Below are 13,107 nucleotides of genomic sequence, written 5' to 3' on the forward strand. Positions count from 1 at the left end.
GGAGCGGTGGCGCAGCGGGTTTGACGGGGTCCTGCTCTCCGGTGGGGCTGGGGTTCGAGTCCCGCTCGGGGTGCCTTGAGACGGACTGGCGTCCCGTCCTGGGTGTGTCCCCTCCCCCTCTGGCCTTACGCCCTGTGTTGCCGGGTTAGGCTCCGGTTCGCCGCAACCCTGCTTGGGGCAAGTTATTTCACCCTGTGTGTGTGTGTATTGTATTCCCTGGCCTCATTTCAGATGTTATAATTGGCCCAATACTGTAACATAACCACAAAACATCGTTTAAGGACTTGGCCTCTGGGCATCGGAGCGCGAGGGAATTCGGCCGCTTGTCGCGGCTGTCGGACGTTCGGATCCGAGTGCCGTTTGAGCCGCCCGGGTCGGAAGGGATTTCCGTCCCTCGGTGCGTGGAAGAGGGTAGTAAAGGAAGTTGTAGCGTTTCCCGAGTGTACCCAGGACAGGACGCTGCTATTGGGCGCACTGTCGAGATGTGTTGCGCACATGGGTCGTTACATTTACAAATTTAAAACGATTTTATTGAACGTTCTGATTACCCAAGTGAGATTTGTTCATATTTATGAAAAGGATTAAAATATATGAATATATGTAGCAGCTGCCTGTACGCGTCAAGGAGGCGAACAGACTACCAACTTCGTGATTTTAAGTGCTTTTGAGTGTCAGCTGGTAGCATAGTGCTTAGAGCTGCAGCCTTTGGATCCTAGGGTTGTGGGTTTGATCCCCACCTCTGCCTATGGTACCCTTGAGCAAGGTGCTTACCCTAAATCGCTCCAGTAATAAAAAAAAAAAAAAAAAAACCCCAGCTATACACACACACATCTTCTGAACCGCTTGTCCCATACGGGGTCGCGGGGAACCGGAGCCTACCCGGCAACACAGGGCATAGGGCCGGAGGGGGAGGGGACGCACCCAGGACGGGACGCCAGTCCATCACAAGGCACCCCAAGCGGGACTCGAACCCCAGACCCACCGGAGAGCAGGACTGTGGTCCAACCCACTGCGCCACCGCGCCCCCCCTGGGCTGAATAAATGTAACTTAACCGCATTGCAGTGGACTTTATGAACCCTTAAAATTAACATAAAGAAGAGTTACCTTTGTATTCTCCTCCATCGCCTTCGACAGGTTCGTCGTCTGTCGCGATGAATTCCAGGCTGCCTGTTTTCGGCGGGCGGATCAGCAACGCGGGCTCGCCCGAGCTGTCCAAGGAGAAGACGAAGGCTGACGCGGTCTGTGACGTTCGCTTCCTGGATGGCACCGCTCGCAGCTTCAAGATCAGCGTGAGTTCTTCCGTTTCGTGAGCCGCTCTTTCTCGCGCACGCCTCGCTCCTGTGCCGCATCGCCGCTCGCTTTTGGGTCGGCACTCGATGAACAACGCTCCGGGATGTTGCGCGACCGCACGGCTGACTGTTTAACGGGTCTGTAATTGTTCTGCGCTTCATGTTTTTCTCACAGAAGCAGGATGACGGTCACTCGCTGCTGGATGCGGCCTTTAACCACGTGGGTCTGCCGGAGAGAGAGCTCTTCGGCCTGCAGCTCGCCGAGGAGCCGGCGGACTCCGCCGTAAGCCTGTCGCCTGCCAGGCCTCTCGGCGTTTCGGCGGTGTGTGTTCTTTCTTCGTTTTTTGATCGTGAAGGACGGTGAAAGTTGAGTCCTTTTCGAGGAAATTCTCGTTAAAGATATTTATTTTAACCCTCTGCAGGAGGCGTTGCAAATTAGCATCACTTAGTGCCCAGTATCAATAATTGCCTACTAATACTGAATTAGTTTGGGCCTGAGAGGGTTAAATACAAGTACATCTACACACAATGTCTATAATCGCTTGTCCCGAGGGGGGTCGCGGCAAACCGGAGTCTAACCCGGCAACACGGGGCCCAAGGCTGGAGTGGGGGGAGGGGACACCCGGGACGGGACGCCAGTCCATTGCAAGGCACCCCAAGCGGGACTCGAACCCCAGATTCACCGGAGAGCAGGACCGTGGTCCAACCCACTGCGCCACCGTGTCCCCATCCAGTACATCTAAATACAATTAATGTAGTCAGTATGATATAACGATAATAATAATGATTAATATAATGAATGAATGTTCTTTTTGTCCAACCCCCAGTTTTGAGTTACTGCGGTTATTTTTTGCACTTCAGATATCAGAAGTTTACATACCCTAGAATCAGGTACGAAAAAGTCCATCACAAATACACTCTTTTATTTCAGGGAGTGTTTCGGTAAAATAAATGTTGAATTTGGTAAATGAGAATAACCGAACTGATATGACGCCCGACGTCTCGTTGCGCCCTTGTAAGTCATGTAAGCACTAAGGGAAAATGTAAAGCACCCGTCTTGACATAACTGACCGCTGCAAAAAAAAAAAAGTCGGTAAGGTTTACGAGAACTGCAGTAAAAATTTTTTAGTAGTTTTCAGAAGTCCGCAGTCCAGTATTTTTTAGTATTTCCTTTAATTTTTTTTATTCAGTCGCAGCTTCCCGTGTCGGCTTAGCAATTCGGGATCCTGTATCGGAACAAATCGGAGCCACAGCTTCGCTTTGCTGGCTGTCGGTGTTACGTAGCTGGGAGAAAAAAAAAAAAAAAAAGACTGTTGCTGGAAATAGCCCAGGGGTGTTAGAAATTAAAATCAATAAATCTTGAGATAAGATGCGAAAAATAAATGTCAAAATGAGAACCTCAGAGAGCTGCAATAATCCAGTTCTAATCAGCCACTTAAGAGCTTTGAACAGTTTCCCCCTCCTGGCTGAAAGAAATCAGTGTTTGTCAGTGTGTGCCACCAATTATTTGATAAGGGAAGCTGGGAGAAAGAAGACAAACACGCTCGAGCAACGATTGACGTTTCTGTCGAAGCCGAATCGGACGCACAAAACAAGACCGAGGAAATTTTGCACAAACTTTGTGACCACCGTTTTGTTTTTCCGCTATTTCTAAATAGCGGAGTCGTTTTAAAAATATTCTAAGTTTAATTTCTTCACGTTTTAATATTGCTTTTATTGTAATGTTGTTATTTATTATGTGCACCATTTAAAATATTTTGGACATGTGATGAACAGAGTGAAGAGTGTGATAAAAATATTTTTTATCCTTGCAAACTGTAGAACTCAACTATATAAGAATTAGTAGTTAGTTTAACTTATTTTTCAACCACGTTTGATACATTTTTGTATTTGTCCAGAGGTGGCTTGATCCCCACAAAGCCGTCAAGAAGCAGTTTAAGGGTGAGTAAAAATTCTTATTGCGACTGATGAACATATTGACCGTTGATTCGAACGCGTTCCGCGGAGACGGAGCCGCTTCACCTTGCAACCTGCGGGCTGCCCCTTGTCTCCCACTTCTTATTTCATCACTTTTCTAGTTTAGATCGGTCACCCGCACGATCGGCTGCTGGAACCTTAACTCGCACCTTGAGCCATCGTACCAGACAATAAGGCCTGAAGTTTTTGTAGTTATTTACCAACTGGGGCAGCAGGTGGCGCAGCGGTTAAAGCCTCCGACTTTGGACTCAAAAGAGTCGAGTTTTAATTCTGTGTCCTGCTGTAGTACCTTTGATCGAGGCACTTAAGCTGAACTGATGTAGTAAAACTGACGTAAGTAGCCTAACGAGTCACTTCGGAGAAAAGTGCCGCCGAATGAATAAATGTAAGTGTAAATAACATAGACGGGACGTCCGACGACAAGCGGCGCGCCGTAGACGTGACCTTGTGATGGCTGCTGACACGCGTGCGTCATCTCGCTTTCAGGGAGCGCCCCGTGGCTCCTGAACTTCAGGGTGCGGTTCTTCATTGCCGACCCCAACTCCCTGCAGCAGGAAAAGACACGGTGAGCCTCCCCGGGGACGGTTCCTGTACGGCCTTGCGCGTTCTATTCGTTTCTGCTGCATTTAATTTGAAAATCTCATCATCGGATGTTATGGTCAAAAAAAAAAAAAATACAAAAGCGCGAAGTCTAGTTAAATAGCTAATTATTATCTCTTATTAAATAACTAATAATAAGTGAAATTAAGCCTTTATGCAACTACTCATGTAATGTCTGCTGGTTCATATGGGGGATTGTGACAAATGGATTTTGCTTTAGAATCACTTGTCTGTATCCTGATTTCTCTTTCTGTTGACGCGATGGACTTTTCGAATTGTTCTCGGAGATGCAAGTCTGTTCGGAGACGAGCATCTGCTAAATGAATAAGTGTAAATGTAGGTTTGTGTGTAAACATTGTGAAAATGTATTTTTTAAAAAAAAAAAAAAAAAAAACAGATTGGATTTGGGATTTTTGGATGGCTGGTAGTGTAGCGGTTAGAGCCGCATCCTTCGGCTGTAATACCCTTGAGCGAGGTCCTATCCGAAATTGCTCCAGTAAATAATTACCCAGCTGCATAAATGGGTTAATAATTGTAACCTTAACGTTTTAAGTTGCTTTGGAGAAAAGTGTCGGTTAAATGAATAAATGTAAATATGCTACACGCATGTGAATGTATATATTTAATTTTGAAGTTGCTTGGTGTATAATATTTAATGCGGAAATGTAAATCACAGGTGAAGTGCTCTAGTAAACAATCTTGGAGTGTGGGGATCCCGGTGTATGTGACATTAAAGGTATATAGGAGAGACACAGTAAATTTATACATCTGCTTGTTGTATATTTTTGAGTGCTGCCTGTAATTACCTCTATCAATATTTCTTTTTTTTTTTTTACACCATACATAGCATTAATATGTGTGCCATATAGTTACATGTTAATGTTCAATCCTTACATTTGAACTATTGCATCTGTTTTTAACACGTTTTTACTTTTGTTCAGGCACTTGTATTTCCTACAGATAAGGAGCGATATACAAAGTGGACGGTAAGACTGCTGATACTCTACTGTAGGTTGTTTTGTGGATGCATGCGGCTGTTTATCGCCGCTGTTTGTTTTATACCGCATTTTTTTTGTTCACCTTTACCAAGGGTGCCAATAATTGTGAAGGCTGCTGTATGAACAACTTTCCAGAGGGATCAATAAACACATTTTTCCAGACTCTTTGAAGATTAAATTCAGAAATTCTTTGCTTTGAAAATCAAATATGTATATAAATGATGCATATAAATATATTACATTATATATGGGTGGCGTGGTGACACAGCAAGTAGCACTGCTGTCTCACGGCGCCTGGGTGGTACGAGAGGACGTGGGTTCGATCGCCTCTCAGTCTGTGTGGAGTTTGCATGTTCTCCCCGTGTCTGCGTGGGTTTCCTCTGGGTGCTCTGGTTTCCTCCCACACTCCAAAGACATGCTGTTCAAGTGGATTGGTGACCCATAGTGTGTGAGTGTCACAGAGAGAGTGTGTTCCACTGATGTATGGATGAGTGACCCAGTGTAAGTAGTGTATCTAGCAGTGTAAGTCACCACAGTGAATAAGGTGTGTGGGCTGATAACACTTACATAAGAGTTTATTGGAAGTTGATTTGGAGAAAAGCATCTGATAAATGTAAATGTTATATTATACCTTTGTAAGAAATGCATTTAGCAAAATATTATTAGCCTTTATCCAGTAATCTGCCTAGAAATGTATAACAGCGTACAAAAGAAAGTCTGAAAAAGATGTGCGGAACACAGAGCAGGTCCTTACGGAACCTGCCTTCTCTCGGTTCAACTCTCGCTACTGCCGTGAATCCGACTTTCTAACGTAGATGTGCGCACCCCGGAGGAAGTACAGGTGCTGGCTGGTAAATACCGCCGGGCGCTTTCCCGGAGGGCGTCCTCGTACAGTCAGCAGCGTGTTTGTTCCCTTAGACCGTTCCCTTGGGCTCTCTCTCGCTCGTTGGCTCCGGGGAAAAGCCGTTTGTTGTTGAGTTCAACGTGAGCAACGCGCACCTTCGGGGAAAATAACAACTCGCGCCGCTCTCTCGGCATCGCCGGAACTGGAACGCCCGACTTCTCCGCGGCACAATCGCTGAATAACGTTAAACTGCTAGAAATGCTTATTGCAGTTTCTCCAGGTGTGTGATGTGAACGGAAGTAGTCGGGTGGAATTTCTTTCTTCGCCTCCATCAGGCTTCATTTACGTGCCGATGAGCAGATTCGCGTTGTTCAACTTTGACGCTCTTCCTCCAACGTGGCTCTTGTGACATCGCCTTTTGCATCACTCTGTTGGTACAGCGAAGCCTCTGCTGCGGCGATTTGCTCAGAGCGTTTCCTTCTTTATGATGACCTGCACAGTAAGGCTTTTGAGGAGAAGGAAACTCTCGGCTGAGCGCATTTCAGATCATTTCGAGTAAATTTTTTTTTTCCTCCTCCGGTTTCTGAAAAGGTCACTTGTGATGCCGGGGCGTAAACTTCATCATATGATCATCATTGCATGACTGCCGCTTGTCCACGACTACCGTGCGGTTATGCTGTGCTCTTTTTATGCCGTAGCAGCTTAGATTATTGGAGAGCTGGTTTGACTATCGATCCTGTTGACCAGAAGCTATGTTCCATTTCTGAGCGCTCCAAAGAGAAGTCACACACACACACACGCACACCCTGTCCGAAACCACTTATCCCAAGCGGGGTCGCAGTGAACCGGAGCCTAACCCGGCAACACAGGGACCAAGGCTGGAGCGCGAGGGGACACGCCCAGGACGGGACGCCAGTCCATTGCAAGGCACCCCAAGCGGGACTCGAACCCCAGACCCACCAGAGAGCAGGACCTGGCCAAACCCGCTGCACCACCACACCCCTCCTCCAAAGAGAAGTCATGGATCCAAAATAAGATTGACCCTTGTTCTGGAAGCCGATCCCCCTTCGTAGCCAAGGACGGCGTGGGCCGTCATTCTTTCTTAATGATTATCCAAGGATCAGATGAATGGTTTGCAGTGTTTCATGTTGTTCAACAGATGACACACCCGTTGAGCGTGTTTCTCCATGTCCGTTACAGTCGCTGCTTGGGCTGGTGTCACAAAATTCTGAACTCTGATTTCAGATTACATCAGGGCATCTCCTCTATATTCAGGCGCTCGTGCCTGTTCTTTTATTGGCGCTCAAGCTAAGTTTACATTTTCTGTGTCAGGGTCCACTTTTAAATCTATTCTGGATGCTTTACAGTGAAAGATAAGGAGTTTGGATAAAATAAAATCAGAAGTCGGCGTTACCATTAGTCGAAGCAGTCAGTTTGGAGGAGACTCTTGTGTTCCAGGCGCTACATCCCATTCACATGCTCTTTGTCCTCAAGGATATGATGAGCTGCGTTTTTAAAATAAATTCCTCCCTTGAAGTGACGGATTGCTTAGATTATGGCAAGAAATAAATATGATCCACATTCAGCTTCCTAGGGAAGCTTAAAATACTGTTTCTTCCCCTTTAGTTTAAGCCTGCAATTATCCGTCATAATTCCAATTCCTTATCACGCTTCCTGGCTCCTTGCTGTACATCCTAAGGGTCGTCTAGTGAAATCGATTGTGGCTTTTAGATACCGCGGGCAGTTTAGAGTCACCTGAGGACTGAGGGGAAGATCGGGGCACCTGGAGGAAACCCATGCTTTGTTCGAGGCGCAATACACAACAGCTACGAAAGAGCTGAATGAGCGCGGGTGAACAACCAAGCAGTATTGCAGAGTGATTAATAGGGAAAACTTCCTTGTTATATTGTGATATGATAACTAATGAAGTAACTGTCCATTTTAGTGGGGATTGGTCACATTTAAACTTTAAGAGGGTGTCATTTTGATGGTCAGGACTGCATACAATTTTTTTTACCATTGAAAATCATAGTAACCTCTTTGAGTTGATAAAATTCACATTACAAAGCGATTTCATGGATGAATGACCTACAGTCACCTGGGGATGATGGTTTTTGCCATGTTCGCCTGTTAAGGCGTCTCTTGATCGGCACAGTACACACAGAAGAGCGCTATTCTCAGGCCACTTGAAAATTAAGGGGGGCGTCACGGCACAGTGGGTTTGACCGGGTCCTGCTCTCCGGTGGGTCTGGGGTTCGAGTTCCGCTTGGGGTGCCTTGCAATGGACTGGCATCCCATCATGGGTGTGTCCCTTCCCCCACCAGCCCTGGGCCCTGTGTTGCCGGGTTAGGCTCCGGCTCCCCGCGACCCCCTATGGGGGCGATGTATGTGTGTGTGCGCACTTACAAATTTTAAGAAGTCTTAATGTCGACTAAGATCTGTGCACATCGTCAAATCCAGAGATTTTAAGTGTGCATACAGAAACTTTATTATTTAGGCTCTCTGTCATTTACCAAAGCCATCAAATAACAGAAGAAATAAGATTGTTGAAAGAACAACTGAAGTACAGTATGTGATTGAAATAACTGAAGAAAGAGCAAGTAATTAAGAGAATTTAGAAGAAATTGAGTTGACTTCCATCACACACACACAGTCTGAGCCGCTTGTCCCATACGGGGTCACGGGGAACCGGAGCCTAACCCGGCAACACAGGGCGTAAGGCCGGAGGGGGAGGGGACACACCCGGGGGAGGGGACACACCCGGGGCAGGACGCCAGTCTGCTGCAAGGCACCCCAAGCGGGACTCGAACCCCAGACCCCCCGGAGAGCAGGACCCGGTCCAACCCACTGCGCCGCCGCACCCCCCTGACTTCCATCACCTTTACAGAAAAAAAGACAGCTGGTATATTACAGAATAGAGTGCGTTCTCAGTTTCCAAGTAAAGCGAAGAGTAACTGCTGTGATTCTCATACTTTTGCTCCAGCTGGCTCATTATAATAAACCATTGATGGCGTTAGATGGCTGCGAATACACAATTGGAATGTCTGTTTTGATGAGAACCATTTTTCCCCTCTGTTTCTGCCTTGCAGGTTGAGCTGCCCCCTCAGTTCTGCTGTAGTCCTCGCCTCCTACGCCGTCCAGTGTGAGTTGTACCATGCTTGACCCACTTCGTACGAAATATGACAGCTCCTAGCTTCATTATAGCTGTATAACTATAGAAGTGTGGCCCCCCCCTGTGGAGGTGCTCATGTGCAGTGAACCTGAACTGCTGATTCTCAGCTGAACTTGGGGATCACTGCCCCTCGGAGCATCCGCCGGGGTACCTCTCCGCGTCGCGCTTCCTCCCCGCTCAGGATGAAGACTTCCTATTCAAAGTGGAGTCTCTACACCCACAGCACAGGTATATTGCTCTGGTTTTGGAGCGGCACTTCTGACAATTTCCGAAGACTCTCTCTCTCTCACACACACACACACACACACACACACACACACACACACACACATTGACTAAAATCACTTGTCCCAAGCAGGGTCGTGGCAAACTAGAGCCTAACCCGGCAACACAGGGCACAAGGCTGGAGGGGGAGGGGACACACCCAGGGCGGGATGCCAGTCCATTGTAAGGCAAGGATTTGAACCCCAGACCCACCAGAGAGCAAGCACAGGCCAAACCCACTGCACCACTGCACCCCCTCTACCAGAAACTCTCTATTTTCAATTCAGAGTGCAAATTACACTAATATTTCTGGGACAAGTCATTATTACAAGATCCTGCCTTGGTGCAGAATCATCTTCTAAAAATTGGGAGAAATTAAGCAGTTTATATGTAATGTACGTTTTTTGCTGTATTATTGTTACATTAATGTAAAAATCAATGAAGCTTTTTGAAAATGTAAATCAAAACAGTGTGGCTTAAGATACAGCCACTGAAACCGCAGAATTGGCCCTGCTGATATTTAATCTTGCGTTTATGTCTTTGCCGAGCAGTGAATACTTGCAGCAAAATGACTTTCATTTGCTGGAGTCTTGACTAAATTTCCGTTTTGTGTCATTTAGCTCCCGAAACAAGTGCCAGATAAAGAGCCTAATAAAGGGACCTCCGAAATGAGTTTAGGGATTAAGTTGATTCAAACGACCAGTTTCAGTTAATTTATCTTTGAGAAGAAATGATAGGGCTCCATGTCTGATGTAGCTTTCCCTGATGCAGAACGACTCATAAACAATTTAACTGTGTAACAGCTTGGATATTTTAACCTTAAACGTAAGTAATACCGAATCTGGGAAGCGTGCTCAAATCCCCATGCGCAAGATGGATGTTTTAGGCCTGGACGGAGATTTGGTAAGACGTGCCTGTGAGATCATCCAAATAAACGGCGCGTGAGTCAGCGTGTTGTTGAGCGCCGCCGAGAGAACCCCTCCCTCGGCCGGCCGTGAAAAAGCCCACGCCCTGCACGGTGTAAGGCTGTAACAGGGCGCTGCTCGCAGCTGCTCCGCTCCTGCCGCGTGCGTGCGAACACGGATCGCGCGCCTAAAGGCACGGACGGGTTAAACGATGCGGCGTTCGACGACGAGAAACTCGGCGTGTCGTTAATTTCAACGTAACGAGTCTAGTTACCGTTTAAAATCACTGCACTTTGTCACATTTGTGATGCAGCTGCTTCTTAAAATGTTCCGTTCTTTCTACATATACATACATACATGGATATAATGTGTATATACTTACACACACACGATTTTTATATATGCATGTGTCTGCATGAGGGACTAATGATGGGTTTAGGCAGCAGGCAAAAAAATAATGTGCTGCAGGAGAGATACACGCATTCTTCTGTGAATGACTCACCCGCTGCTCTGGATATAACATTGCAAAATAAGCAAATGAAGGTTATAGAGCATAGTATCGGAGAGGATTGTTGGTGGTTACAGGAGACATGGTGAACTTTTCTGTAACCCAGACTTTGATTTAATTAAAGGGGACGTATGTTTACAGAGGTCTGTTTATACTTGCTAAGCATGGTTATAATGTCAAAAAAAATCTGACCTTTGACCTTTACCCTTTCCCACAGGGGCCTCAAGCAGTCCGAGGCGGAGCTCTGTTATCTGAACATCGCGCGGACTCTTGATTTCTACGGCGTCGAGCTGCACTCTGCCAGGGTAAGGGTTTCCACAAGTGTGTGACATATTGTCTTTAACAGATAAAACGGCCATTTATCAGTAGAGGCCAGATTTTTATGGTCACAGATTTGCTCACGTCAATATCAGTCTGCAGTGACCAAGGGTTGAATTTGCCTCCGTTTCAAAGTGTCCTCAAGCACATTTACAGTCACGTTTATTTATTTTGCAGTGGCTTTTCTCCAAGGCAACATACAGAAGTACAGTCTGTTTGTCCAACACCACTGTTTTTATTGGTATATTTTATACTAGGAGCTACGCATAAAATTTGTAGGCTATAGAGTGGTGATGGTGACGGGTGGTGTGATGCAGATTTATGGAACAGATAAATGTCTGAAAGAGATGTGTTTTGATACCCTTCTTGACTATTGAAAGGGATTCAGCAGCTCCGAGGGACAGAGGAAGTTCATTCCACCATAATGGAGCCAAAACAGAGATTGTACACTTTGTGACTTTTCGATTCTGGAGCCCTTAGGAGTGGGACCACCAAGTTGCTAGAGGTTGAGGAGAACTGCACTCTTGATCAGGTCCTCTACATATTGGAGACGTGATACATGGAGCTCCAGGAAGGCAGTGAAGAGTAATCCCCTTGCAGGGAAATGTCAATAAATCATAGTTACTACTCATATTCGAAAAGGATCGACATACATGAACGAGACCCATCGTGAGTGCGTAAGAGATCTGCTTTTGATCATTTTAATAGTTTTAGTTTTGTTACTGCTCAAAGGTAGGAACACTTTAAAGGTTGTTTACTGGGAATTGCATTTCCTTTACAGCTGTTTTGTTTTTTTTTTTTTTTTAATAAAAAAGAACTCTGCGCACAAAGGTCACAGGTTCGAGTTCCACCTCCATATGTAGTACCCTGGAGATACTTGCCCTGAATTGTAGTAAAACTACCCTGCAGTTCCACTTTCCGCCATTAGGGAGCGAAAGGCGCTAAGGTGATGTAGGAAGCCGAGCTGTGGAGGCGGGAGAGGCGCGTTTTTAAACGTATTATCGCTTTGTCTGAGAACTTTACGGAAACTACCCGAATAAAAAGATATACGCTTCTGTTATTATACTATTTTAAATGGAGCATAAATGCTAAGAGGTGCATATGTGTGCATCCTTGTGTGTGACCAATTTTGTCAGTTTGCCACGAGCATTACTACTGGTACTACTAGTAGTTTAGCTTTAACTAATAGTTTTAATAATACCTAACCCGTGAATAACTGAATTGTTTTTAAGCTGTTATTAATTGTGACCTAGTCGGTGGGTGAACTTTACCGTAGCGTTACGAGTTACAACCAAATTCCGGTCCTTGTGGAGGTACTGCTTTTGTTGTGTGTACCGCGCTCGTTTATCTACTACGTGTAACACATTTAAGTTTAAATTTCAACATGAGGCAGTTTTTCGTGCCTTGGCGGTAGATGCCAAGGCCATTTTTGGCGCTCGAGATAAAAACGAGGTGTTACACGATGCTGCGTTTTGTGACGGTGTGTCACGGCTCCAGGCAAAATACTCTGTTAGTGTGTGTGTACAGTACAATTGGGATTTCTGTCCGATCAGTGCAGGCGTCCTGTCTGAACTGATTACTGAAGGGCAGGTGGAGAGACACCGACGTCTCCTGTCCTTCTCTCTCTCTCTCTCTCTCTCTCGGCAGGATTCGAGCAACGCGGACCTGTTGATAGGCATCGCCTCCAGCGGCCTCGCAGTCTTCCGCAACATGCTGTGTTCCAGCTTCTTCTCCTGGTGAGTCACGCGCCGTGCGCGCTCGCCCCGCTGCGCCCTTAAAGTGAACCCACCGCTCGCGCTGCGCTGCGTGACGCCACTAGCGCTGCGTTAGGCCAAGGCCTTCCCTCCTCTTTCTGTCCGGAATTTCAGTTGGTTTTTTCCTACAAGGAATTATAATTGACACGTATTCACTTAGCAGACGCTTTTCCCCCCAAAAAAGTATGTCATCGAAACTACAACAATGTGTGCATACAGGCTAATACAGGTGAAGGACTCGGAGAGACTTAGCTGCAGACGTGTGCGATTCTGTTAGTTCGTTACTTTCCGTCACGAGGAGGAGTAGCTGCATAACTTGCTTATAATTGCTAACCCTTCTTATAATTGTTCTAAAGCTTTTTTTTTTTTTTTTTTGTTCCCAAATATTTGACTTCAGGATCATGACACTAATTTTATTGCACTTTACGTAGTCCTCCGTACTGTTCTGTGTGACCGTGGTCTTCTGGAGAAACGACA

At 46.2% G+C, this 13,107-nt stretch overlaps 1 protein-coding gene across 5 annotated transcripts in view; it reads left to right on the top strand.

Moving 5' to 3' along the window:
• Nucleotides 1-13,107, top strand: part of ptpn3 (protein tyrosine phosphatase non-receptor type 3) — a 44,821-nt gene that overhangs the window by 8,293 nt on the left and 23,421 nt on the right. For 2 of the 5 annotated variants that reach the window (XM_018757204.2, XM_018757205.2), the window contains exons 2-10: nucleotides 1,136-1,290; nucleotides 1,466-1,612; nucleotides 3,189-3,231; nucleotides 3,754-3,832; nucleotides 4,809-4,853; nucleotides 8,799-8,851; nucleotides 8,989-9,109; nucleotides 10,776-10,863; nucleotides 12,524-12,612. In XM_018757204.2, coding sequence (XP_018612720.1) covers nucleotides 1,153-1,290; nucleotides 1,466-1,612; nucleotides 3,189-3,231; nucleotides 3,754-3,832; nucleotides 4,809-4,853; nucleotides 8,799-8,851; nucleotides 8,989-9,109; nucleotides 10,776-10,863; nucleotides 12,524-12,612 — 803 coding nt within the window. In that variant the 5' untranslated portion in view covers nucleotides 1,136-1,152. The remainder of the gene's footprint in view (nucleotides 1-1,135; nucleotides 1,291-1,465; nucleotides 1,613-3,188; nucleotides 3,232-3,753; nucleotides 3,833-4,808; nucleotides 4,854-8,798; nucleotides 8,852-8,988; nucleotides 9,110-10,775; nucleotides 10,864-12,523; nucleotides 12,613-13,107) is intronic. The other 3 variants (XM_018757207.2, XM_018757208.2, XM_029254249.1) reach the window with 3 other exon arrangements.

Source organism: Scleropages formosus, chromosome 8 (genome assembly GCF_900964775.1).
Source record: "Scleropages formosus chromosome 8, fSclFor1.1, whole genome shotgun sequence".
NCBI classification, from domain to species: Eukaryota; Metazoa; Chordata; class Actinopteri; order Osteoglossiformes; family Osteoglossidae; genus Scleropages; species Scleropages formosus.